General features: G+C 35.4%; 1 protein-coding gene across 5 annotated transcripts in view; it reads left to right on the forward strand.

Annotated features, from left to right (window-relative positions):
• Positions 1-24,586, forward strand: part of PPHLN1 (periphilin 1) — a 99,966-nt gene that overhangs the window by 6,625 nt on the left and 68,755 nt on the right. For 3 of the 5 annotated variants that reach the window (XM_090273024.1, XM_090273023.1, XM_090273025.1), the window contains 3 exons: positions 4,567-4,655; positions 15,334-15,498; positions 17,821-17,882. In XM_090273024.1, the coding sequence (XP_090129150.1) occupies positions 4,584-4,655; positions 15,334-15,498; positions 17,821-17,882 (299 nt within the window). In that variant the 5' untranslated portion in view covers positions 4,567-4,583. The remainder of the gene's footprint in view (positions 1-4,566; positions 4,656-15,333; positions 15,499-17,820; positions 17,883-24,586) is intronic. The other 2 variants (XM_090273027.1, XM_090273028.1) reach the window with 1 other exon arrangement.

Consider the following 24,586-nt stretch of genomic DNA (forward strand, 5'->3'; position numbering starts at 1 on the left):
GAACAAATATTCCAAAAATCTGTATGGATTCACAAAAGACCCGAATAGCCACAACAATTTTAAAAAGAGGAACAAAGTTGGAGGAATCATGCTATCTGATATCAAACTATATGACAAGGCCATAGTAATCCAAACAGCATGGTACTGGCATAAAAACACATATAGAACAGTGGGACAAAATAGAGAACCCAGAAATAAACTTATGCCTGTATCATCAATTAATATTTGATTCAGAGGCAAGAACATACAATGGAGTAAAGATAGTCTATATTCAATAAATGGTGTTGGGAAAACTGGACAGATACATTAAAAAATGCAGTTAGACCACCTTCTTACACTATCCACAAGAATAAACTCAAAATAGATTAAAGACTTATGTTAGATTTGAAACCATAAAATCTCAAACATTTCTTCTAGCAATATTTTTCTGATATATTGCCTCAGACAAGGGAAACAACAGAAAAAATAAAGAAATGAGACTATATCAAACTAACAAGGTTTTGCACCGTAGAGGAAACCATTCTTAAAATGAAAAGACAACCCAATTGAACTGAAGAACATGTTTGCCAGTGATAAATCTGATAAGGGGCTAATATTCCAAATTTATAAAGAGCTGACAGCACCAAAAGAACAAAGAGTCCAATTAAAAATAGGCAAACATCTGAACAGACACTGCTCCAAAGAGGACATACAGATGGCCAATAAGCATATGAAAAGGTGCTGAATATTACTAATCATCAGAGAAATGCACATTTAAACCTCACAGCTGTCAGAATGGCTATCATCAATCAACAAACAAGTGTTGAGGATGTGGAGAAAAGGGAACCCTCATGCACTGTTGGTGGGAATGCAGAAAAGGTGCAGCCACCGTGGAAAGCAATATGGAGTTTCCTTAAAAAATTAAAAGTTGAACAGCTGTATGACCCAGCGATTCCACTTCTGGGAATATATCTGAAGAAATTCAAAATAATAATTCAAAAGAATATATTCACCCCTATGTTCATAGCAGCATTATTTACAATAGTCAAAATTTGGAAGCAGCCCAAGTGTCCATCAGTGGATAAAACAGCTATGGTGCATTTACACAGTGGAATACTAACTACTCAGCTATAAAAAATAAGGAGATCTTACCTTGTGCAACATTGTGGATGGACCTGGAGAGTAGTAATGCTAAGTGAAATAAACCAATCAGGGAAAGACAAATACCATATAATTTCACTTATATGTGCAATCTAATGAACAAAAGAAGCTAACAAGAAAAATAGAAACAGACTGATAGATACAGAGAACACACAGCTGTCAGAGGGGAGGCAGTTAGGGGACTGAGTGAAAAAGGTGAAGGGATTAAACACAACAGTATGGTGATAATCAGAGGGAAAGGAGATGGGTGTAGGTAGAAGAGGGTAAAGGGGGGATGGTTACATAGTATGGAAGGAGACATGACTTGGAGTGGTGAACACACAATATACACATCATGTATCATGGAAATTATACCTGAAATTTACATAGTTTATTAACCAGTGTCACCACAATAAATTCAATAAAAATAATAATTTAAAAAAGTATAATAAAAGCTGGCATTTGAGCTGAATAAGGTAGATTATAAGGTGAAGGCAGATAAGTAGAAGAAAGATATTCTAGGCAGGGGGAAAGGGTGCCAAGTAGTGGTGGTGAGAAGTAGTGACACAATTGTAGAACAAGAAGTAGGTGATATGTTTGGAGGTTCTGGAGACTGTTCAGGAATTGGCAGGGGGTGAAACTGGAAAAGCAAGAGACGTCATAAATAAGCCTTTTTCAAGTTTTAGGGTTGAGACCTCATTCTTTAGGATATGCAGAACCACTGAGATTTTTTAAATCAGGTGTCTTATTAGAATGAACATTTTGGCTACAGTTTGCTGAGTGGGAAGGGGACCCCAGAAACAGAGAGACCAGTGTTTTACTATTGGGGAGTCCAATGGCTAGATTAAGAACATCTGAACACACATTGGTAGCAAGGATAGGGAAGTGTGGATACATGTGTTTTATATATTGGGCTGACAGAAATAATGATTTAATGAGTAGTTAGATTTGACAAGTTCTGGGTCTTATATTACTCAGGTTTCTGATTTGACCATTTTGGGTACCTAGTGGCATCATTGACTATAATGGGGAGGACAGGTGATACAGGTGTCTAAGAAGTGATGAACTGTTTTGGCATTTTGAGTTAAGGTGTTTGGGAAACATTCTCTTGAAAGGACTCAGGATGGAAGTGGAGATGTAAGAATCATTTATCTGTTGGGAGCATATTGCCAGCATTAATAAATTCAGTACATGAATACTGAGTACATACATTGTGCAAATTGTTGGTTGCTTGATATTAGTCAATGAACAACATAGAGAACATATAGTTCATAATCCTAATAGCAAGGGACCAATAATATATGTCAAATGTAAATTATGTGGCTCTTAGATAATTAGTGCTAAGAAATAAAAAGTAAGATTTTTGGATCTGGTAGACAGGTGATATTAAGAAGACATTAAGAAGGTGACATTGAGGGTAAAGAAGTTAACCATGCAGATATACCTGGAGAAAGGCATTCTTGGTGGGAAGTTGCCAATGCAAAGGCCTGTTGCTCATCTTAACTATGAGGTCAAATGTGACCTTTCTATTTACTAATCATGGTTGGCTATCAAAATAGTTATTGAATTAATATAGCATGAAAAGAATGGGTTTGGAGTGGAGGGAAAGCTATTTGTCCTGATTGTATTTAATACTGGAAGCTGACTAGAGCAATGTGCAGAGTTACTCTATAGTCTAAGCTGCCACTGTAATCAGTTTGGATAAAATGAAAAACATCTTTATCGCCTTGTCTATGGATTCAAAGTGTGAGTGGTTTGATAGAAGGATATTGCCTGTGACTTAATGTTTTCTCCATTTCCAGGTTACTCTCACTGAGTTTTGAAGTCTTTCCTATCCTTTGAGCCCTCAGTTGAAGTTCACAGAAGAATGTTTGGGTAGTTCAGTGGAGTGCCCTAAGAAAGGCTTGTTGAATTCTGGAATTAAATATACCATGATGGTATATTAAACATACTCTTTATTGAATATGGCATAAGATATTTTTTAAAAATCTAGAACCAGTTATTAACAAACTTCTAAATGAAACTTACGTTCTCCACACTGAATGCTATATTTTACCTGCCCCATTATTATGTAGGGAGTCCTTTGATTTTTTTAGTTGTATTCTTCAGTTTTTATATCTTAATTGATCAGACAACTTAACTAGAGTACATCTCAGACTTCACTAATGGCCATCTCCCCTCCCCTTTGTAAGCATCATAAAGAGCCTCCAAAAATCTTTTGACATATGTCTTCTATGAAATATGTTTTTCACAGATCAGTGGGCTATGCATCTGTACTTACTGCCCTGTTTTCTATGTATGAAAAGGCCCTAACTTTGTAGCTTTCCCATTTTCATTTCTTGCTCACACGATCATCTTTCTACCCAGCTGGATGGTTCACAGTTCTTGGTAATTACTCTGTGATTACTTCACTCTCCTGGTTCTCCCCTGTTAACTGTTTGTCATCTACTTTAGGGCTGTCACGCTTCTGCCTGTAGGCCACCTGCCTGTTTTTGTAAATAAAACTTTATTGAAACACGGTCACACCCAAAATTTATGTACACTGTTTTGGCTGCTTTCATGTTGTAATGGTAGCATTGAGTAGTTGTGACAGACACCTGTGACCTGCAAGGCCAAAAATAATTATCTGGTCCTTTACAAAAAGGATTGCCAACCCTTGATCTACTCTCTTGCAATTTTATATAAATGACCTTTGGGCTGTTCCTGCACCCTGTTCTCATCTTTCTGTTTACCTTTCTTACCTTGTCTTCTGCCTGTTCACAAATTCTGTTTTCTTCTGGACACTGTAATGAACTGCATTAGCCCCTACCCAGAATGTGTCAGCTCTCAAAGCAGGAAGCCTCTCTCTGCACCCAGAAATGAAAAGTGCTGGCAGAACTTTCATTTTAATTTCAAATTTTATGGGGGACTTTCTCATTAAAATTTATAGTGTTAAAAACAAAAGGGTGGTTTGTTGAGTATGTTTTTACAGGGTTGCTTATTTAACACTTTGTTTTCAATTAAATTCACTATTAAACAGAGAGAAGATGTAAGTTCTAAGAATGTACACAGGCTAAAATCTAATGTTGTACAAACATCCACCAAGAAATAGGAGTAACTTTACAGATCAGCTTTTTAAACTATTCATGAACCTTTTCTAAATTTTACTATATGAGAATGAGGAAATATTTGTGGTCTTACGTTTCTCCACAATTGGTGGGCACAAGGTTCTTTGAAGGTTTCAATAGCCTTGGAAATTGAAGGAAGTTGGGACTTTCTTTTTTCTTTAAGAGAATTTCAAAATTGGAAGAAGAATTGCCTTAATCATTCTTTCTTTTGGTCACTTTTTTTTTTGCTTAAGTATCTGGAAAATATTTGTGTTGGAAACTAATCATTTACTACATCATCTCTGTTACATTTTAATAACATAAAAATATATAATTCTTTGGTTTCTTTTTTATTCTTTAGTGGCCCAAAGAAATGAAATGTGGTCTGAGGGACGGCATGACTATGAAAGGCTTCCAAGAGAACGAGCATCTCCTCGAAGTCACACCAGTGTAAGTTGCTTCTACATGTAGAATAATTCAAAACCTAGAGTCTTAAGTAAATTTGGTACATCAAAACTAGGACTCTTAACATCTTCAAGTGCCAAAAATTGGCCATTTTAGGTTGACTATAGATAGAGTAAGCTTATCTTTTAAAAGTTAAAAGTTTGAAAGTACATAAAAGCTAACATTTTATTTATGTAGAAAATCAATATTTTATACTGCTTATATTTCTAAAATGGAGGGTTTATATTGAATTTAATTTATGAAGAAAATTTCAGGTATGATAAAGGTCAGTCCATTACTTAACAAAGTAGTACTTAAGCACCTTTTTCTATTATTGTCTGTCACCTATTTTTCTATATTCCTAAAAATGTTTGCAGTTGGATATATGAAATTCTCAAGGAGGGGCAGCTCGGGTCAGGCGGGCTTGCAGCTTCTGGTATGCTGCCTTATTGCTTGTCTCTTTGTGGCTCTGGGAAATTGGGAATTTTGAACCAGGTCTTTTCTCAAGGAGCTTGCTGTTTTTCTTATTAATGTTTTCCCAGCACTATATCCAGTACCTGGCACATAGTAGGAGCTCAGTATTTACTGAACCAATATATGCACCCCTCAAAATCCTATATAGAGACCAAAAGAAGGGTTTGGAGAAGGTCAAGAAGCCATCAACTTTAAACTTTTGCACAGGTCTGTTCTAAGCACTTAGGGACTGGGCTTGTGGTCATGGTGTATGGATATATTATGGATTCATTATACATCATCAAAGGGCACAAATATCTGTTCATATAGTAGCAGTTTATTATTTATATATTATAAGTAAATCCCACAACCCACTTAGATGGATGGTGTTACCTTCAAGGTCATCATTTGGCCTAGGTTACAGCTTAGGTTGGGGTTGAACTAAAATAGTTTCAGATGGAAAAATGAAGAGGCTTACCATATTTCGGAATTAGCAGACTTAATTATTACTATATGTGATTTCAGGTTACTTTATAGACTTTATGTTTTTAACCAAAATCCCAATTTTAGAATATTTTCAACTTGATAAAAATATTTTTCAGTTTAGCTAGGACTACAAATAAGTGATATAAACATGATATAGGACTAATACAGGGATGGGAAAAGGGATGACTTTTTTTTTTTTAATTATTTTTAGGACCCCCACTTGCCCAAGGATATATTTCATTAGGAATTATTTTTCAAAGATAGTTAAAATAACTTCTTTGTGATAATGCCATCAATTGGATACATTATTGGATATATAGTTGGGTTTGTTTTAGTTTGTTTTCAGTTTTGGGGGATTACCTTTTTTTCTTTTCTAATTATTATTATTTTCTTAATTTAACATATTTACAGGTCTCCAAATTACAAGGTACAGAGAGGGAATAACTTGCTTTAAATGGTAATTTATTGTAATTATACATTTAACTAGTGCCTGCTTACTACAAGTGAGGGAATTTATATATAAACTTCCTAATCTTCTAAACCAACGATTCTCAACCTGTGGGTTGTGACCCCTTTGGGGGTCGAACGACCCTTTCACAGGGTTCACCTAAGACCATCGGAAAACACATATATAATTACATATTGTTTTTGTGATTAATCACTATGCTTTAATCATGAGGAACTGTATTAAAGGGTCGTGGCATTAGGAAGGTTGAGAACCACTGTTCTAAATAATACTTAGTATTGGATGGTACAACATTTATAGAACCCAGTAGAATGTTTTAGAAACCATAAAATGCAGAGAGAGATTTCTATACAGAAATTAATTTCAGATAATGGAAATACTCATGATGAAATCATGGGAGGAATTATGATATAAAACCTTTAGTATACCATCTTGCATTATGTATGAGTGCTCTGTTGTATCATAGAACATATTGCAATGGAAATTGGCTTAAAGAGCTATTAAGACTGGAAACAGAGACCTGCCAGGAGGCTATTGCTAGGTAAGGGAGCTGGTTCAAACAAGCTGGAGAAGAGTTTTAAGATTGGAATAAGCAGTTGTATCGGTGTCATAAAGACCAATGAGAAGGGTCCTCTATATATTGTCAGTTAGGTTGTTGTGTGAGAATGGATTTTAGAAAGTTCATGTCTAATAGCTTTGTTTTTCTCTGAAGGAAGAGGTGGCAAGATGATCTATTCAGAGTCGAGGGGGTGGAGGAACACTTGAGGCCAACACTGAAGTGTTGGAGTAAATATTGCAGGTGTCTCCTAACCAGGGGTGTTTTAATAACACTTGCTGAGGGCCAGTACGTTTGTGCACCGTAAATTTTATATGGGCACCAGTCTGCAGGATTGCGTGCTTTATTACATAAGTACCCCAGTGTCAGAGTGAAGAAAGCACGTTTTATTGATTTAAGATTGCAGAATGAGCGGTGGAACCAGGCAGGTGAGGATATAGAAGGTTCTGACTCAGGGAATTATTGAGGTAATATATTATGTGATATGTACTGTTTAAGAAAGGGAGGAAGGCTGTGAGAGGGACAGTCGATTGAATGAAGTGAGGGGCTGAGGAAAGGAAAGGCTTAGTGAGCTTGAAGACCAGGGTGGGGCAGAAAGGTAGTTGGCATTTTAGAGTGCAGACTTTTCAAGATGGAACTGTCTTGGGTGATTAAAGTTCAGTGTATGATGATAGGACTACAAGGTGGGTGAAGGTATTTGGAGTTGAGATTAAGAAAACTTTGAGGCTAGAGTTTGGATCAGTGATTTAGATTATAGTCTAAATCCTCGTTGCACATTAAATTCACCTAGGGAACTCTTTATTACCAATCTATGGGCCCCATTCCAGGTAATTAAGTCATGATTATCTGTAGGTAGGATTTGGGTGTTAGTGTTGTTTAAAAGCTCATTAGGTGATTCTTATATGCAGAGTTAAGAAATGCAGTTTGTAGATGAACACTGAAGTCACTGATGATGACAGGAGTAAAGATGTAAAGATGACAGGTTGATGGAAGTCCTCAGTCAGTGAGGATATTGTAGTAAAATCTGAACAAACCAAAACATTTTCATTTTATACCACTTTTGTCTGTACATGCGAAACAGGCTCTTTTCCTTTGTGAAATAATTTCAACAGCATTAAGCAGATAGAGTTGAGTTTTATACCACAATTGTCCATGAAATCAGACTAGCTGTGTTGTACTTAGCTATCTAACTGCATGCCCAGACCTTGTGCAAGTTTATTCTTCTCCTTTTTCTTCTTGTAATTCTGTTAAATCAGTCTCTCCATTCCCACAATCAACCTCTCCTGGTTTATAAAACCTTCTGTATTTCTACATTCCTCTTCATCAAGACTCAGATACATTTTTTCTAGTGAACTGAGCCTTATTTTGGTTAGTAATATAAAGCCTTTCCTTTCCCTCAATATATTACAGTGTTTGATGGCTCTTGGAAATTATGCATTCTATGTTATACCTACATTTTAATTAAATAAAACATAGGTTCTTAACCTTTTTTGTTCCATGGATCCCTTTAGCAGTCTGGTGAAACCTATGGATCCCTTCTCAGAATAGCATTTTTAAAGACCACTTATATTTGAATATAATAATCAAACTATTAAAAACCAACTTTGTGCTATAGTAATATATAATTTTTTAGTAGGTCATTAAATATCAAGAACTAGTGGGAGCTAGTGGTAGTGGTTTCATTGCTCTATTTTCAAAGTAGTGATAAGTGTAAATGATATTTTTGAGGTATTTGTAATAGCAGCAAGTTGGTATAAAAATATCTAATTTCTGTTAGTGATGAAGCCACAAATACTACTATTGCTATAGTGTTTGTTACCTATATTTAGGTGAAAAATAATTTTATATTCACATCTGGTTTCATAGATTCAACTGAATCCTTGGGTTAAAGTGTTTAAATGAATAAAGTGATAAGTTCTGACCTCAGATTTAATAAAAATATAACTTAAAAGTGTTTAAGTTTGAGAGGGGGAGGATTGTTATAGAGCAGGGGTTCCTGCCAAAAAATAAATAAATTAATTAATTAAAAAAAAGAATATAGGAAAGGGTGAAGCTAAACTTATATGCACAACTCATGAACATGAACTAAGGAGGGTGAGATTGCTGGAGGGAAGTGGGGGACTGGGCAGAGGGTAGCAAAGGGGAAAAAATTGAAACTACTGTAACAACATAATCAATAAAATATACTTAAAAGTTTTAAAATATTTGCTTACAATGCAGAGGTCATCTAATGTTATCTTAAAAACTATTATTAGGTATATTATATTGACATGTGCAACAGTGTTCGCAAGCAGCATTATTCATAAGAATTCCAAAATGGCAACAATCTGAATGTCCAACAGTTGAGTGGATAACTTAATTTACAATCATACAGCAATGAGAATGAATGGAATTTTGCCAAATGCAACAACATGTATGATGAATCTCTCAAATATAATACTGAAAGAAAGAAGTCAGACACACATCTTGTGTGTTTTCTTTTATATAAAGTTTCAAAACAGGCTAAACTAGCCGGGAAAGTGGTTACTTTGGGAAGGTAGAGGTAGTGAATGGGAGTGAGAACAAGAGGCTTTCGCTTCTAGGAATGTTTAACTTCTTGGTCTGGGTGGTAGTTACACAGTATCACTAACTTGTGAAAATTTATCCAGGACTACATTTATGATTTGTATACTTTTTTTATATGTATGCCATACCTCAATAAAAATTTCACTTAAATACATATTATTTAATCTAAATATAAAACTGTGGTTCGTCCTTTTAAAAGTGAGAACCCACTGTCATTAGTGCCTAGGATAGAGAAAGATAATACTCTGTTTTATTTTTCATATTTGGGTTCTATTTTCTAACAGAAAAGCAATTTTACTGCATTTCTCTTTCTTTTTCTTACATCTCCCTTGCCCCATTCATTCCCAGTTCTGACACATTAGAAATGTATTTGAGGAACTTTTGGATATGATGTATAGTATGAAGGGGAGACTTGAAAATGTACCTACTATTTTATTATGACCTCATTAATAAAAGTAGCTATTTTGGGGCTTCTAGCTTTGATGAACCTGAAAGGGCAATTGGACATTCATATATTTTGGTGCCCATAATAAGTCACACTGAATTTGAGTATTGGAAAGCTGATCCTCAGTGTACAACTTTATGAATGTACAGTCATTATTTTAGCACCTTATAGCATTTAAAAATTACTTCTGCCTGGCTGGTGTGGCTCAGTGGATTGAGAGCTGGCCTACAGTCTCTGGTTCGATTCCCAGTCAGGGCACATGCCTGGGTTGCAGGCCGGGTCCCTAGTTAGGAGCATGCGAGGAGCAACTGATGGATGTATCTCTCACACGTCGATGATGTTTCTTTCCCTCTATTTCTCCCTCCCTTCTTCTCTTTCTAAAAATAAGTAAATAAAATCTGTTTAAAAAGTACTTCTGTATTAATAAGGTGCTTTCACAGAAATTTTAATCTGGTCTTAAACTTGGATAAATAGGAGATAAAACCCAAAGAGAATCTGCATGTAAGCATATACATTCTTCCATTGGGAGGAAATTGATTATTATAGAATATCTGCATTTAAATTTTAGAGGTTTATATAAGGTCCTTAATTATTATTATTTGTGTTATTTGTGTGTGTGTGTGTGTGTGTGTGTGTGTGTGTGTGTGTGTCCTTACCTGAGAATATTTTCTCATTGCTTTTGAGAGGTGGTGGAGAGAAAGAAAAGAAAAAAAGAGCGATGTGAGAGAGAAACATCAATTGGTTGCCTCACATCAAACCCCAGTTGGGGATTGAACCCACAACCCAGGCATGTGCCCTGACTGGGAATCGAACCAGCAGCCTTTCAGTGTATGGATTCTTATTTTTAAAAAGCATGTTTTTCACCCTTTAACTTATAATTTCTAATGAGCTTGATTATCTGATTTCTTGGCCTTTATCAAGTTTTGTGACAAAATGGCTTTTAGATACTGGTAAACATTCAGTTTGGAGGTCCATTTTGTTAACTTAATGGAGAACAGACAGGTAACATGGCACATTTTAGTGAGTTACAACATAAAATGTCTGTTTTCTGTTGACTTATTTTAAAATGAAGGAGAAGTTTCAGTTTCAGAATTTTTAGAGGTTGTAAAGTTTGGAAACTAGGATCAAAACACTTACAGCATATATTCTGGGCATTGTAATATAATTGGGTCTGAAGCCATCCTATCTGCTTCTACTCTCCTTCTGGTCCTTAAACAAGCACTTATTAAGTAAAAGAGTTCTAATCTTTGTAGCCCTGAGAATTATTAAGATTGAGGGTAGTGATGTCAGCAATACTTAAAAAAATTTTTTCTAACATGTTCAGTTAATTTTGAGTTACATAATTAGGTTTTATAATTAAGTAGTTATATAAGAATATTTCCTTTGGTTGGTTGAATGTTTCTAACATTTTTGTCATTAGTTATTTCTCCTAGAGAGTTTAGCCGATCAAAATTAAATTCTTTAGTTAATTCTCGACATGATTTTGTTAACTTCTGAGGCCTTGTAGGGAATATATGGACATATATCTGCTCCATATGTTCTCAAATATAGATGTAGGCAACATGTACAACTTTTATCCAACTTGAAATAGTCTACCTAATTTAGCATTTAATTATATACATATCCTATATAATACTATTTAAAATTTATTAATGTGAAAATAATTCATTTTCTTCCCACTCTTGTTTTATGAAACACTTTCATTTTAAATGTTTAAATGCGTGTTTTAATTCCTATTCCCTTGATGCCCCACATTTTATTATTATTTTATATAATCACTATTCATATAAGTTTACCCATGTAAGTATAACTTATCAATACAGGGTGGGACAAAAGTAGATTTACATTTGTTTGTATGGAAAATAGTATAATAATAAATAAATAATAATACAAGAAGAAACTTTGTGTTTTGCCCCTCCCTACATTTTGTTATGATAGTTGTAAAACATACAGCAAAGTTGAAAGAATTTCCTAGTGGTATTGATATTTTATATCCATTTAATCACTGCTTAGATTCAGCTATTAACACTTTCCTGAACTTTATCATTTGTGTACCCTTCCATATGTCCTTTTTTCTTCCACTTCATCCATCCAGTTTTTTGGATGCATTTAGGAGTAAAAACTGAGGACAACAGTACACTTTTCTTAACTACTTAAGCGTGCATATTATTAGCTAAAGTGCAATATTTTTTTAAAGGTTTTTTTTTTCCAATGTGAAAATTACATACTACATGAAATGCAAAATCTTAGGGGTTAATTTGCTGAGTTTTGGTTTAGTAATGTTATTGTAGAGCTGCCCTTGTGTTTAACTTGCTTGACTGACAGAATTGCAACAACTTAACCTTCTTTTGTTGTCACTGTTTCCAGAGAGATAATCAATTCATGGCTACATTCTGTCACAATATGCCCTAATTTTCTGGGGCAATTCCTGTTTAATGTATTTGATACATTATTCCCAAAAGGCATTGAAATGATCAAGAATATTTCATTGAAAATTCAGCAAGCGAATTAAACCAGTAAGTGCTACAGTTAAAATGCTTGTCACAAAATATGATGGATCAGAGTGAAGAAACCTGCTGGTGTAATAGAATTTTTTAGTTAGATGTGGTTTGTTAGGTACTTTTCTAGTAAAAACTATGTGATGCCACAAAGTGATACAAAATAGAGATACCCAAGTAGAACATATATTATATATGTGGTGCTGACATGCCAAGTAATAGTCCAGGTGATGGGAGTAGAGCAGTGAATAAGACCATAAAAGTTTCCACTCATGAGGTTTGCATTGATAGTGTAAGTTGATTGTGTTAGGAAATAATGGCGTTGATTATATACATGTGCCATGTACTTAGTTATTGATACTTTGCTGGTAGGTTAGTGTCTTTCAGTTGTTTTGGCTTTTTATGAGGGGAAAAACTAAGTATATAAAAGACAAAATAATATAATGAACTCCCTATAGTCAAATCATCCAAGTGGCAACTGTCAAGTCATGGTTAATCTTGTTTTGTCTGTGCCTTCACTACTTTCCTTCCTCTCAGATTATTTTGAAGTAAATCCAAGATACCATATTTCAAATGCTAATACATATTTCAGTATGTGTCTCTAAAAGATAAGAATGCTTAAAGGGTGCTGCTTATGTATTAAAAGTTCTATTTTAAATAAAACGTTTTTGTGTTAAAATGTATGAAAAGTATATTTTAATGACATTGGAGAATAAGTAATTTTAAAGAAACAGTAATCCTCATAATCTGTATCCAGCCTAATAATTCCATTGAGTTCATTTTTAGTTCATTGAAAATGGTCCTGTTATCCTTAAAAATGTTTTAAGTTTTACTTTAAAAGTCATAGTTTTTATTTCTGGTTTGTATGTAATGGTGCCATTGTTTCTTAGATATTTCTAAAATGGAGGTTCCAATCATATCAGTATCTGAAACCTTGTGTACCTTTGTTAGCATTTAGAGAGGAAAATTACATATTTATAGCTCAATGTGAGATTTGTACAAAAATTTCAATCAGTGATGTTATTTTCATTGAAGTCTGGCATTGTAGGTAATGGAAAATACTAGTTGAATTTTCTTAATAGTATAAACTTTTGACAGAGAAATTCTGAAATCTTTGTCACTCATGGTTTTTATTGGAAAGAGAAAGAAATCCATGAGTGGTATATCATGGTAAGACATGAACCATCTCTGAAAATAGGCTTGCTTTATCACACACTCATTTTCTTAAAATTTTTTGTATAGCTAGGGAGTTTTCTTTAAGATAAATCCCTACAGGCAGAGCAGAGATGATATAATGTACTTGTATTTGAACACTTTCTCAAAACATAAAGTAAACACCAGTTTGATCTTTATTGCTAGTTACAAGAGCTGTTATTAGGAGGGTTTTGGGGGGAGGGTGTAAAAACAGTTTGTTAAATATATAACTAAATGTGATTCAAGTTTCACTTCTTTGAAAGTTTTATCATATGCATTTTTAAGTCCTGAAATAACTTTATAGTAACTGGGGCTATTGAACACAGAAACAGGCTGTTTCGTAAAGTGAGAATCTTTCTCTCCATTCATAGAAGTGTTTAGGCATACTCACCCCACCTCTCCTTCTAATAAGCATGTACAAACCAACAAGGATATTGTGGAATGGAATTTTATGGTTTCTTAGAATTGGAGAAGTCAGTAATTCTACTTTTATAACATTTTGAATTAGAAAATGCTATAAGTTGTAATGTTGCTAATTTTGGCTTAATGACATTTTTTGGAAGCTTAGTATTTGCTTAGATTTCTTTGAAATCTATGTGAAAGATAGTGTTTAGAAGAATCAGTTCATTTGTGTACTATATTTTTTCAAACATATAACATATATCTTATAACTTAATGTCTAACACACTAAAGAAGGGAACTCTCTATTATCCCCATGGAAGAAAATTAGGTAGATATTTTAGCTGTCAAGTAGATGTGAAGTATTGATTTTATTTTTTCCTAGCACGTTGACAAATATCCTACCCTTGGAAGTTTTAATAGGATATAATAATTTATTAACTGAATAGTCTTTGTTGTTAATGGTAAGACGTAATTTAACTAAATAGACACTTAGAAGAATTTAGCGTTTCACTTAGACTTATGTAAGTAGTAATCAAAATAACAGACATTTTTTGAGCACTTAGTTTATGCTCCATTACTAAATGCCTTACAATCTGTTTTTTATTTAGCTCTCACAACAACCTCATGATGTAGGTATTAGTATTCAGCTTATTTCTGAGATAATGAAAATGAGGTTTAGGATGGTATAATATCCAGTTTTGAATGTTGGGCTTTGGTTTTTTATTTTGTCAAATTAGTTAACTCATTAGTTGATCATGTCATATGTTTTGATAGCTTGCCAGTTTCTTTCACCGCTATCTCACCTTATATTGATAGAAAGTTAACATGAATGCTCAAGACCAAATTACTTACACATATATACTATGTGTGTCTAGTTCTTACTGTTGATAATCATTTTTGTTCATTTATTTCACAGCAGCTACTAATCTAAGACAAGTGTTATTCTCCCTCTGTCCAGTTTCCTAACCCCTACAAATAATCCATTCAGTTGCTAAAACTTTAAAACATTAACAACATATTATATTGAAAATTTATTCAAGTTCTAAAATGGGTTTTATTTTGCTTACTACCAACCTGTGAAGTCAAAGACTCTCCTCTCTCCAGTGCTGTGGAGAAGTAGCAAAATGTTTCCTCTTGATCTTCCTACCTCATTATTACCTCTGTGTTTGCTGTTGCTTATGTGTAAAAATCTTGCATTTCTTCTGACCAGTGTACTTCAATAATAGACCAAAGATGTGTGCTATCTTAAATGGTTTTATTTCTGAAATTCCTAAGCAATTAGGGATTAGAATTACTGTAACACTTTTACTTTCTTTAGTTTGTTTTTTATTAAAACAATAATATGTGTATTTCTTTTACTTATGATTGGTTTTCTGCATTGCTGCATGTTATTTTATTAAACACTTGGCTTTCTTCATTGAACAATTTTATTTCTTTTAATTCGTGTGAAGACCTTACTATTAGTTATATATTCATGTTATTTCATTAATGCATTTTTGTTTGTTTATACATTTACTCTTATTTGATTAAGGATAAGAACTCCTGTGCTTTTTAAAAACCTTTCCAAAACCAAATAGAGAAATTAGTGATTTTTATATATTTCTTTTTGTCTGTTTTAGGATGGCTACCATAGAGTAGTTAATATTGTGCCAAAGAAACCACCACTGCTAGACAGACCTGGTGAAGGAAGCTACAATAGATATTACAGTCATGTTGATTACCGAGACTATGACGAGGGCCGCAGTTTTTCTCATGATCGAAGAAGTGGTCCATCTCACAGAGGAGTATGTAAATTTCGCCCATGTACTAATTGTTATTTTTTCTTATAAGTTTAAAAATCATGTAATTTTTGAAATTTATGTAACTGGCCATGAAGGCAGTTGAATAAACACATCCTGCTTGATGCTCTGTTGAATTTCCTGCTGGAGCTTTCAAATGGGAAACGGTAGTCAAGAATCTTGGGGTGCTGGTCAAAGTGGGTAAGCACTCTGGATAGCTCTATCTAAATGACATTAATTACAGCTAGCCTGGTTTTTTAATCCCTCAAATTAGCAGGGATATGTAGAAGCAATTAAAGGTAATCTTCTGCCTTGGAACTCAATAAATTATGGGCAGGTGGTTACCATCTCTTACTAGATGTGCCCATTTATAATTATTTTGATTATTTTTAGCATGATAAACTGTTGTGGGTGAGATTGGGTTAAGGTTGTTGAGACTTTTGTTTTATTTTTGCTACAGTTATTATTAAAGTCTACATACTAACTCACATTAGAAAACACTCAAAACATCACCTGTCCTATAGTAAGCACTTATAAAATGTTAGTTGCTATTATTACTATTGCTATTATATTGTTTCTCTTGATCATATTTAATAATCTAAAAGTATGTGTTTAATATTGCAGTAATCTGAAAGTGTGTATTTAATTTTGCAGTGATCTGTCAGTGAACTTGATTGAAACTATTCCTTGATGCAGTTCCTTTGACCTAGCTTGCATGTTTCCTCTGATAGACAATTTTCCTACATTTTTTCTTTTTTCCTCTTCCCTAATATGTAATATTGTGATTAACAGTACTTATTCAAGCATGCTTATGATAAAATTTGACCTCACATTGGCTGTTGGAATTAGTTTCCATACTTTATACTTGAAGAAATGGAGGTAAGGTGATTTTGCTAGGGTGGGTATACCTATGAGAGTCCAGTTCTCTCACTGCTTTATCATACTTATGCTGACAATTCTCTAGTAGTAATGAGACTATTCAGTGGTGTGTGTGTTTTTTTGCTTGTTTTTAAAGTTTGGGGTATTAGGGCTTCCCTTTCATAGAGTTAATTTTTATTTTGTTTAATTTGTAAATGTCATGCTGTTTCTTTAGGAAGAGGGACTCAGTTTTGAAAAGTAAATATTATGCATTATTGGATTTTGCCATCAGAGCCCTTCTTCCAAGCAGCTTCAGGAAGAACCAATTTGGTCTTTGCATAAAGTTGTTATCTTGTGAAAACCGTGTGGCCATTTGCAACTTAGAGAGGGGATTTTGGATTCAGTGGACCAATTTGTATTTGAATCCTCATGAAGATGATTTTTTTAAAAAAACCTTGTAGCATAATAATGCCTCGACAACATTTTTTTCTGTGGTTATAAATTGAGTTCATACCAGAGGCAACATTTTCTCTTTAAATTCTCTTCAAACAAACAAGCCCACTTGAGATCCTTAGTACTTTTATGACACTGATTCTTATCTAGACTTCTGTTATATAACACAAACTGCTTACTTGATATAGTATTTAATTATAGCTTTTGTTTTTTCTTTTGTTGGTTATATTTAATGTTAAGGAAAATGATAAATACATTTTATTTATGTAAGAGTAGAATATGTGATACTGAAGAAGGAGATGAAAGTAGTATTTATTTTAGCTGAATAGGTGTTTCTGATTGTAAGTAATTTATGTTATATTGTTCCATGTATAATTTTAAAGGAATTTATGTGGATTATTAAGTGTTTCTCTTTGCACCTTTTCAAATGTGTCTGTCTTAGAAGACAAAATGAGCTTTCTTTGATTAAGTTCAAACTTACTGCCATATTTTGCTGTAATATAGTTTATCAGTAATGGATGGTTTCTTATATTGTTTCCAATTAATGTCTTTTAATGGGAGGTAAGATGAGGAATAAAATCTTGAATGAGTAAAGCAGGAAAGTAGCAAATTCTTCAGTGATGAGAGAACTTAAAATAAGAATAAAATGAAAGGTCAAGAAATGTCTGCTTAGTTGAATTTAAATTGACCTTTTGTTCTTGAATAGCCCTTAGCTATTGTTATGTTGGTATATGTGTCCTTGACAATAAGGCTGTTAGGGCCTACCAAAGAAATACTTCAAGCATTTTCATAGAGATAAATTGTACCACAGATTCTCAGTTTACTAAATTAGTTGTTGAAATTAATGATTTATATATTTTTAATTTTATGGCTTTTAGGCTCAGGGAAATTTAGAAAGGTGTTTTTGCTCTCATGTTATTTTAGTCTTAGAGACTGGGTTCCAGTAGTACTGTTAGATATATTCTACTTGACTGAAATAATGCAGACAAATATTTAAGCAATGTTTTAATTTTACAGGATGACCTTGGCTATAAGTGGACAAGAGATGATCATTCTGGAAGTCGTCAGCCAGAATACAGGTAAAAAGATGAAAATAATAACTTCTTTGATACTTGACTCACTGAAATGTCTAACCTTAAGGGGGCTTTCAGTCAAGAAGGCAGATTAGATAATTGTGGTACTCACATCCCCCCTTGGTTCCTTACCCACTTATGGCAGTTGAAAATTGGGAGGGACATCTCAGCTGCAGAAGTCTCCCCTGGGGAAGGAGGCTTCCCAGCCCCACACCAGGCCCAGGAGAGTAAGCCCCATAATCTCTGGCTGTGAAAACCATTGGTGATTGTGGCTGAGAGAGACACAGAGCTTCTGGAGTCCCAGGCATTTCTCTTTAAGGGCTCGTGCATGGACTCACTCGTACTGATCTTTAGCACCGGGGTAGCAGTGAGAAAGTTGCCAGGGATATAGAGGGAAGGACTGGATTGTGTGGCTTTGGGATGAGGGCTGCAGGGCAGCTTTCTTCTAGACAGAAGTGCAGGTAGAGGCCATTGTTCCTTTGCTAAGCCCGTCCTCTACAGAGCTGGCACCATATCTGAGTCTCCATCAACTGGACTATTACAGTTCACCTATCTCTGGTGATTCTGAGACCCCACCCTACCCAAATTTTGGGCCCACCAAGCCATTTCCAGTGGCTTTTCCATACAAATGGCCCTCCTTGGATTATGTTGCAGACTTTCCAAAAATCTCTGAAAGGTTCACAAATCCCAAACAAGCAGCATCTGGCTTGGCATTCCCTGTATCTCTTGCTAAGTGGCCCGAGGCTTGGCACTAGTGGCAGCCTGCCTTATTTTGCAGTTTGGCCTCACTCCAGTACCTCCAAGCCCAGCATAAGCAACAGACATCTGCAGATTGCTCTGTAGCTCATAACAGGTGGCCCCAGACAGGGCATATGCAGAGTCTGGTCTTGGCCTGCACCTCCTGGGAGGCTCCTGAGCCAGTACACACCATGGACAGCTTCAGACCACACTAGAGCACCACTTAACCACCTCCACAAGTGACACACCCAAGGGGTAGACTCATTGGGCACCAGAGCCCTACTGAAGAGAATTCTGCTCTGTGGTGTTGACTCCTGCATAGTAGGTCCTCTGCTGTAGTCTCAGCAAGTCTTTGGTCTGAGGATAAGTCCCTCCCATTGGTGTACTAACAGTAGTCAAGGCTCAACTACAACAGGAGGGTACACATAGCCCACACGGGTGGGTTGGGAGGTGGAGGGGGCACACCTGGAGTGCCCAGTTAGGGTTTCTGGGTAGGCTGACCATTGGCCCCTACAGGATACCTACTTCATAAGGCTATCGTGCCAAGACTGGGAGATGTAGCAGTACTGCCTAATGAATAGAAACAAATACAGAAAGCAGCCAAAATGAGGAACCAGAGAAACATGTCTCAAATGAAAGAACAGAACAAAACTCCAGAAAAAGAACTAAGGAGAGTGGAGACGAGCAGTCTGCCAGATGCAGAGTTCTACACACTGGTTATAAGGATTTGCAGTGAACTTAGGGGATGAGTAAAAGAACTTAGTGAGAATTTAAAGAGATAGGAAACATAAAAATGGAGACAGAAAGCATGACAAAGAACCAGTCATAAATGCAAAATACCGTAACTGAAATGAGGAAAATATTACAGGGAATCAATAGTAGAGTAGATGAAGCAGAGGATCAAATTAGTGATTTAGAAGTTAAGGAAACAGAAAACACCCAATCAGAACAACAAAGAGAACCCCCTCCCCCCCCCCATCAGGATAGTATTGTATAAAGGAGCCTCTGGGACAACTTCCAGTGTACCAACATTTTTATCATGGGGTGCCGGAAGAAGAGAGAAAGCAAGGAATTGAAAACCTATTTGAAAAAATAATGATGGAAAACTTCCCTAACCTGGTGAAGAAAATAGACATACACTCCCAGGAAGCACACAGAGTCTCAAAATGAACCCAAAGAGGCCCACACCAAGACATATCTTAATGAAAACGCAAAAGGTTAAAGACAAAGAATTTTAAAAGCAGCAAGAGAAAAGCAGTTAGTAAGGTTCAAGGGAGCTGTCAGCTGATTTCTCTAAAGAAACTTGGCAACCCAGAAGGAATAGGCATGAAATATTCAAAGTGATGAAAAGCAAGGACCTACAACAAAGATTACTCTATCCAAGAAAGATTTCAATTAGAATCAAAGGACATAAAGAGCTTCCCAGACAAGAAAAAACTAAAGGAGTTCATTACCACCAGTATTACAGGAAATATTAAATAGTCTTTAAGAATAAGAAAAAAGGTCAAAGATATGAATAATAAAGTGGCATTAAATACACTATCAACAATTTAAATGCACAAAAATGTATTAAATAGTCTAATCAGAAGACAGATGGTAGCAGAGTGGTTCAAAAAGTAGACCCTTACATATGCTACCTACAAGAGACTCACTTCAGATGGGAAGATACACAGACTGAAAGTAAAGGATGGAAAAAGATATTTTGTGAAATATATAATGTATCTCAACAGTAATGAAAAAATAATAACAAAACTTATTAAAAATATAGAATGATTGGATATGGGAAAAAATCTAACCTTCAGGCACATAGATGAAATATTTTTTATTAGAAATTAAAGTTTTGAAAGCAGCAAGCAGTGCATTTTTGAGACTATGTGATACAGCTAATATTGCTGGTGTTTGGTGTTCTGTGTCTATTGGCATTTTATAATTGATTATAAAAGTATATATTTAAAAATATTTGAATTATTGATATATTCTTATCAAATTAATATTTACTTTATTTTTAATTACTTTCAATATAATTGTTTATGTCCATGGGTCATGTGTGTAAGTTCTTTGGCTACTCTATTTCCTATACTGTACTTTACATCCCCATGGTTATTCTGTAACTACCTATTTGTACTTCTTAATTCCCTCACCTCTTCACCCATTTCCCCACACCCCACCTCCCATCTGACAATAATCAAAATGCTCTCTGTATCCATGATTCTGTCTCTGTTCTTCTTGTTTCCTTAGTTGTTTTTTTAGATTCAATTCTTCATAGATTTTATTTTTTGCCATTTTACTGTTCATAGTTTTGATCTTCTTTCTCTTAAATAAGTCCCGTTAACATTTCATTCAATATTGGTTCGGTGGTGATGAGCTCCTTTAGTTTTTTCTTGTCTGGGATGCTCTTTATCTACCCTTCAATTCTAAATGATAGCTTTGCTGGGTAGAACAATCTTCACTGTAGGTCCCTGCTTTTCCTGACTTTGAATATTTCTTGCCAATTCCTTCTAGCCTGCAAAGTTTCTTTAGAGAAATCAGCTGACAATCTTATGGGAACTCCTATGTAGGTAACTAACTGATTTTCTCTTGCTGCTTTTAAGATTCTCTCTTTGTCTTTAACTTTTGGCATTTTAATTATGATGTGTCTTGGAGTGGGCCTCTCTGCATCCATCTTGTTTGGGATTCTCTGCTTTCTGGAGTTGCATGTCTATTTCCTTCACCAAATTATGGAAATTTTCTTTCATTATTCTTTCAAATAGATTTCCAATTCCTTGCTCTTTCTGTTCTCCTTCTCGCACTCCTGTGATGCGAATATTGGAATTCTTGTTGTTCCAGAGGCTGCTTATACTATCCTCACTTTTTTGGATTCTTTTTTCTTCTTATTGTTCTTATTGGTTGTTTTTTGCTTCCTTATGTTCCAAATCATTGATTTGATTCTTGGCTTCATCCACTCTCCTGTTGTTTCCCTGTAAGTTGTTCTTTATTTTAATTAGTGAATCCTTTGTTTCTGACTGGATCTTTTTTATGCTGTTGAGGTCCTCACTGAGTTCCTTGAGCATCCTTATAACCAGTGTTTTGAATTCTGCATCTGATAGATTGCTTATCTTCATTCGTTTAGCTTTTTCAAGAGTTTTTATCTGTTCTTTCATTTGGGCCACATTTCTTTGTTTCAGCGTTTTGGCAGCCTCCCTGTGTTTGTTTCTTTGTATTACATAGAGCTGTTTTGACTTCCAAGTCTTGGTAGTATGGCCTAATGTGGTAGGTGCCCTGTAGGGTCCAGTGGCACAGCCTCCCCTATCACCCAAGATGGGCACTTAATTGTACCCCTCAAGTGGGCTGAGTACACTCTCCTCTTGTAGTTGAGCCTTGGTTGCTGTTGGCAGATCAATGGGAGGTATTTACCCAGGCCATTTAGTTGCAAGGACTTGCTGTGACCGCTGACCACCAACCTCAGCCCTGCATGGAGGATCAGCTGTGCAGGAGCAGGCTGGTGGTGCTCGGACATGGTTTGTAGCTGTGCACTGGGTGCGCTGGCTCTTAGGTTTCCAGGATGGTGCAGGCCAAGGTCAGCCCTCTCTTTTGTTTTGCCCAGGGCCACCATGTTTGAGCTATAAAGCAATCTGAGATGGCTGCTACTTTTGTTGGTCTTGGAGATTCCCAGGCAAAGCCAAACTGTGAATCTAGTCTGGCTGCTGCTAGTGCTGGCCCTGGGGCTCACTGAGGCTAGCTGTTGCTTGCTTAAGAGGATTTAGGAAGTTGTGAAGCCTGAGCCAAGACCAGCCATTCATATGGAAAAGCAGCTTGGATGGGCCTATATGTTGAGTGGGATGAAGACTGGGGATTTGAAGGTGGGTCAAACAGTTGTTAGCCAGGTTGATGGAATCTCAGATATGGCACCAGTTTGCCGGCTCTGCAGGGGGAGTGTTTAGCACAGGGACAATGGCTTCTGCTTGCCCTGATGCCAGACACTTCAGTTCCTCCCTGTATGCCTTTCAAGTTGCTACCCTGGCTCTGGAGCTCAGAGAGAGTGATTCTGAGTAGGTGAGTCCATGTGAGGATTTTTTAAGAAAAACTGCTTGGGGCTTCAGCAGTTTCTTCCACTGACTCAATCCTTGCTGGTTTTTGCAGCCAGAAGTTATGGGGACTTATCTTCCTGGCACTGGAACCCTGGGCTGCGGGTCCTGGTGTGTGAGGCTGGGACTCCTCACTCCTGAGCTATCCCTCCCAAATTTTTATTTACCACATGTGGGTGAGGGACCAGCCCAATCTGCACCTGTGTTCCTTCTACCAGTCTAGATGGATGTGGTTTCTTTAATTCCATAGTTGTCAGACTTCCAGGCAACTCTATTTGTGATGGTTTGGAGTGATGATTTTTCTTCATTTTAGTTGTAATTTTGATGAGGTTATGGAAAGAGATGAGCCATGCCGGCCTATACCGCCATCCTGACTGGAAGTTTTTTTGGTTTTTTTTTTTGGTTTTTTTTTTCTTTAATGGTTTCTAAATAACAATTTCTCTTTTATAGCTTTATATTCTCTTCGTGTCTTTTTTATTTTTTTATTTATTTTTTTAGCATTTTATTTTTGTGGGTATATTACTTTACATAAATAATATAAAATCATATATATGACTCTCCAGTCCCTACAGCCATGTTAACAACCTGGTATATGTTCTCCATATTCCTAAATATTTGAGCTGTTTGATTGTTGTGAATGCAATTGTGTTATACATACTTTTATCATAGTTACTTTTCTAATTCAGAGGCTTTGGAAGTCCCTCCAATTTATTTGGTTTAACTTTAACTTGATTCTTTTTGATGGCCAAGTAGTATTTCATGATATAGATATACCATATAATTTAACTGTTCACCTATTGATGAGTATTCACTCTGGTTCCAGTACAGAACAGTGCTGCAATAAATCCAAGTACATAATGTCTTTATGAACCAGTACTTTAGTTTCTATTGGTTTGATTGCTGAAAGCTGAACTTTGGGTCAAAGGACATATGCATTTTAAATTTTAATAGATGTTTTCAGTTTGCATTTAAGAGCCTATAACACTTGCTCTTATCATTTTCAGAAAATCTAACACTCTAATTTGGATATTTAGTTTATTTGTATTTCCTTCTTGTTAATATAAGTAGAGTTTTGATATTTGGTTGGCCAAAAAGTTCGTATGTTTTTTTCCGTAAAATAATTGACACATTTTCATTTTCACCAATAACTTTATTGATTTAGATATCTTGAGTATGTCGGCTATCTCCTGTGTGTAGAGTGTTGATTGTTCTCAATGTCTCGATTTGATCAATATCAACTTCAACTGGTCTACCTGACCCTGGAGCATTGTCTGGTGAGAAATCTCAAGTCCAAAGCTTCACAAACCATGTTTGACAAGTTTGGTCAGTCACAGCACCTTCTCCATACACTGCACAAATCTTTTTTTGTGTGTGTTTCAGTTGCGTTTTTACCTTTCTTGAAATAATAAAGCATACAGCACCAAAAATATCGTGTATTTTCTTCATCTTAAATATTAGAATGGCTACACAAAAATTCACCAATTTTGGTAAGTGTTTTTATTTTAAAAAGTACACGCTGTTGTGATACAACCTAAGAAAATTGTTTTGAATGAAATTAAAGACAACTAAGTGCTACTGGAGCCATCTTACAGAAAAAAACAAATTAACTTTTTGGCTAGCCCAATATCTTCCTTAAGCATTGCTATAACTATATTCTGTGATCTAATATTTAGCGATTTTATACTGATTCTGAAATAGTGTATTCTAGTTATTCTGTGATCAGAGAAAGTTTCCCATATTCTTATTCTACTGTTTAAAATTTATTAATTGTACAATGCCAAATAACAAGGTGTAGACTGTTCCTTCTATATTTATTCAATATTATTCAGGCAGTTTGTGTGAGGAAGAGCTTTCACACACACACACACACACACACACACCCGTTGCTTTCCCCTGCCCCGCCCCACC

This window comes from Furipterus horrens, unplaced genomic scaffold (assembly GCF_987537825.1).
Source record: "Furipterus horrens unplaced genomic scaffold, mFurHor1.1.pri manual_scaffold_4, whole genome shotgun sequence".
NCBI lineage: Eukaryota > Metazoa > Chordata > Mammalia > Chiroptera > Furipteridae > Furipterus > Furipterus horrens.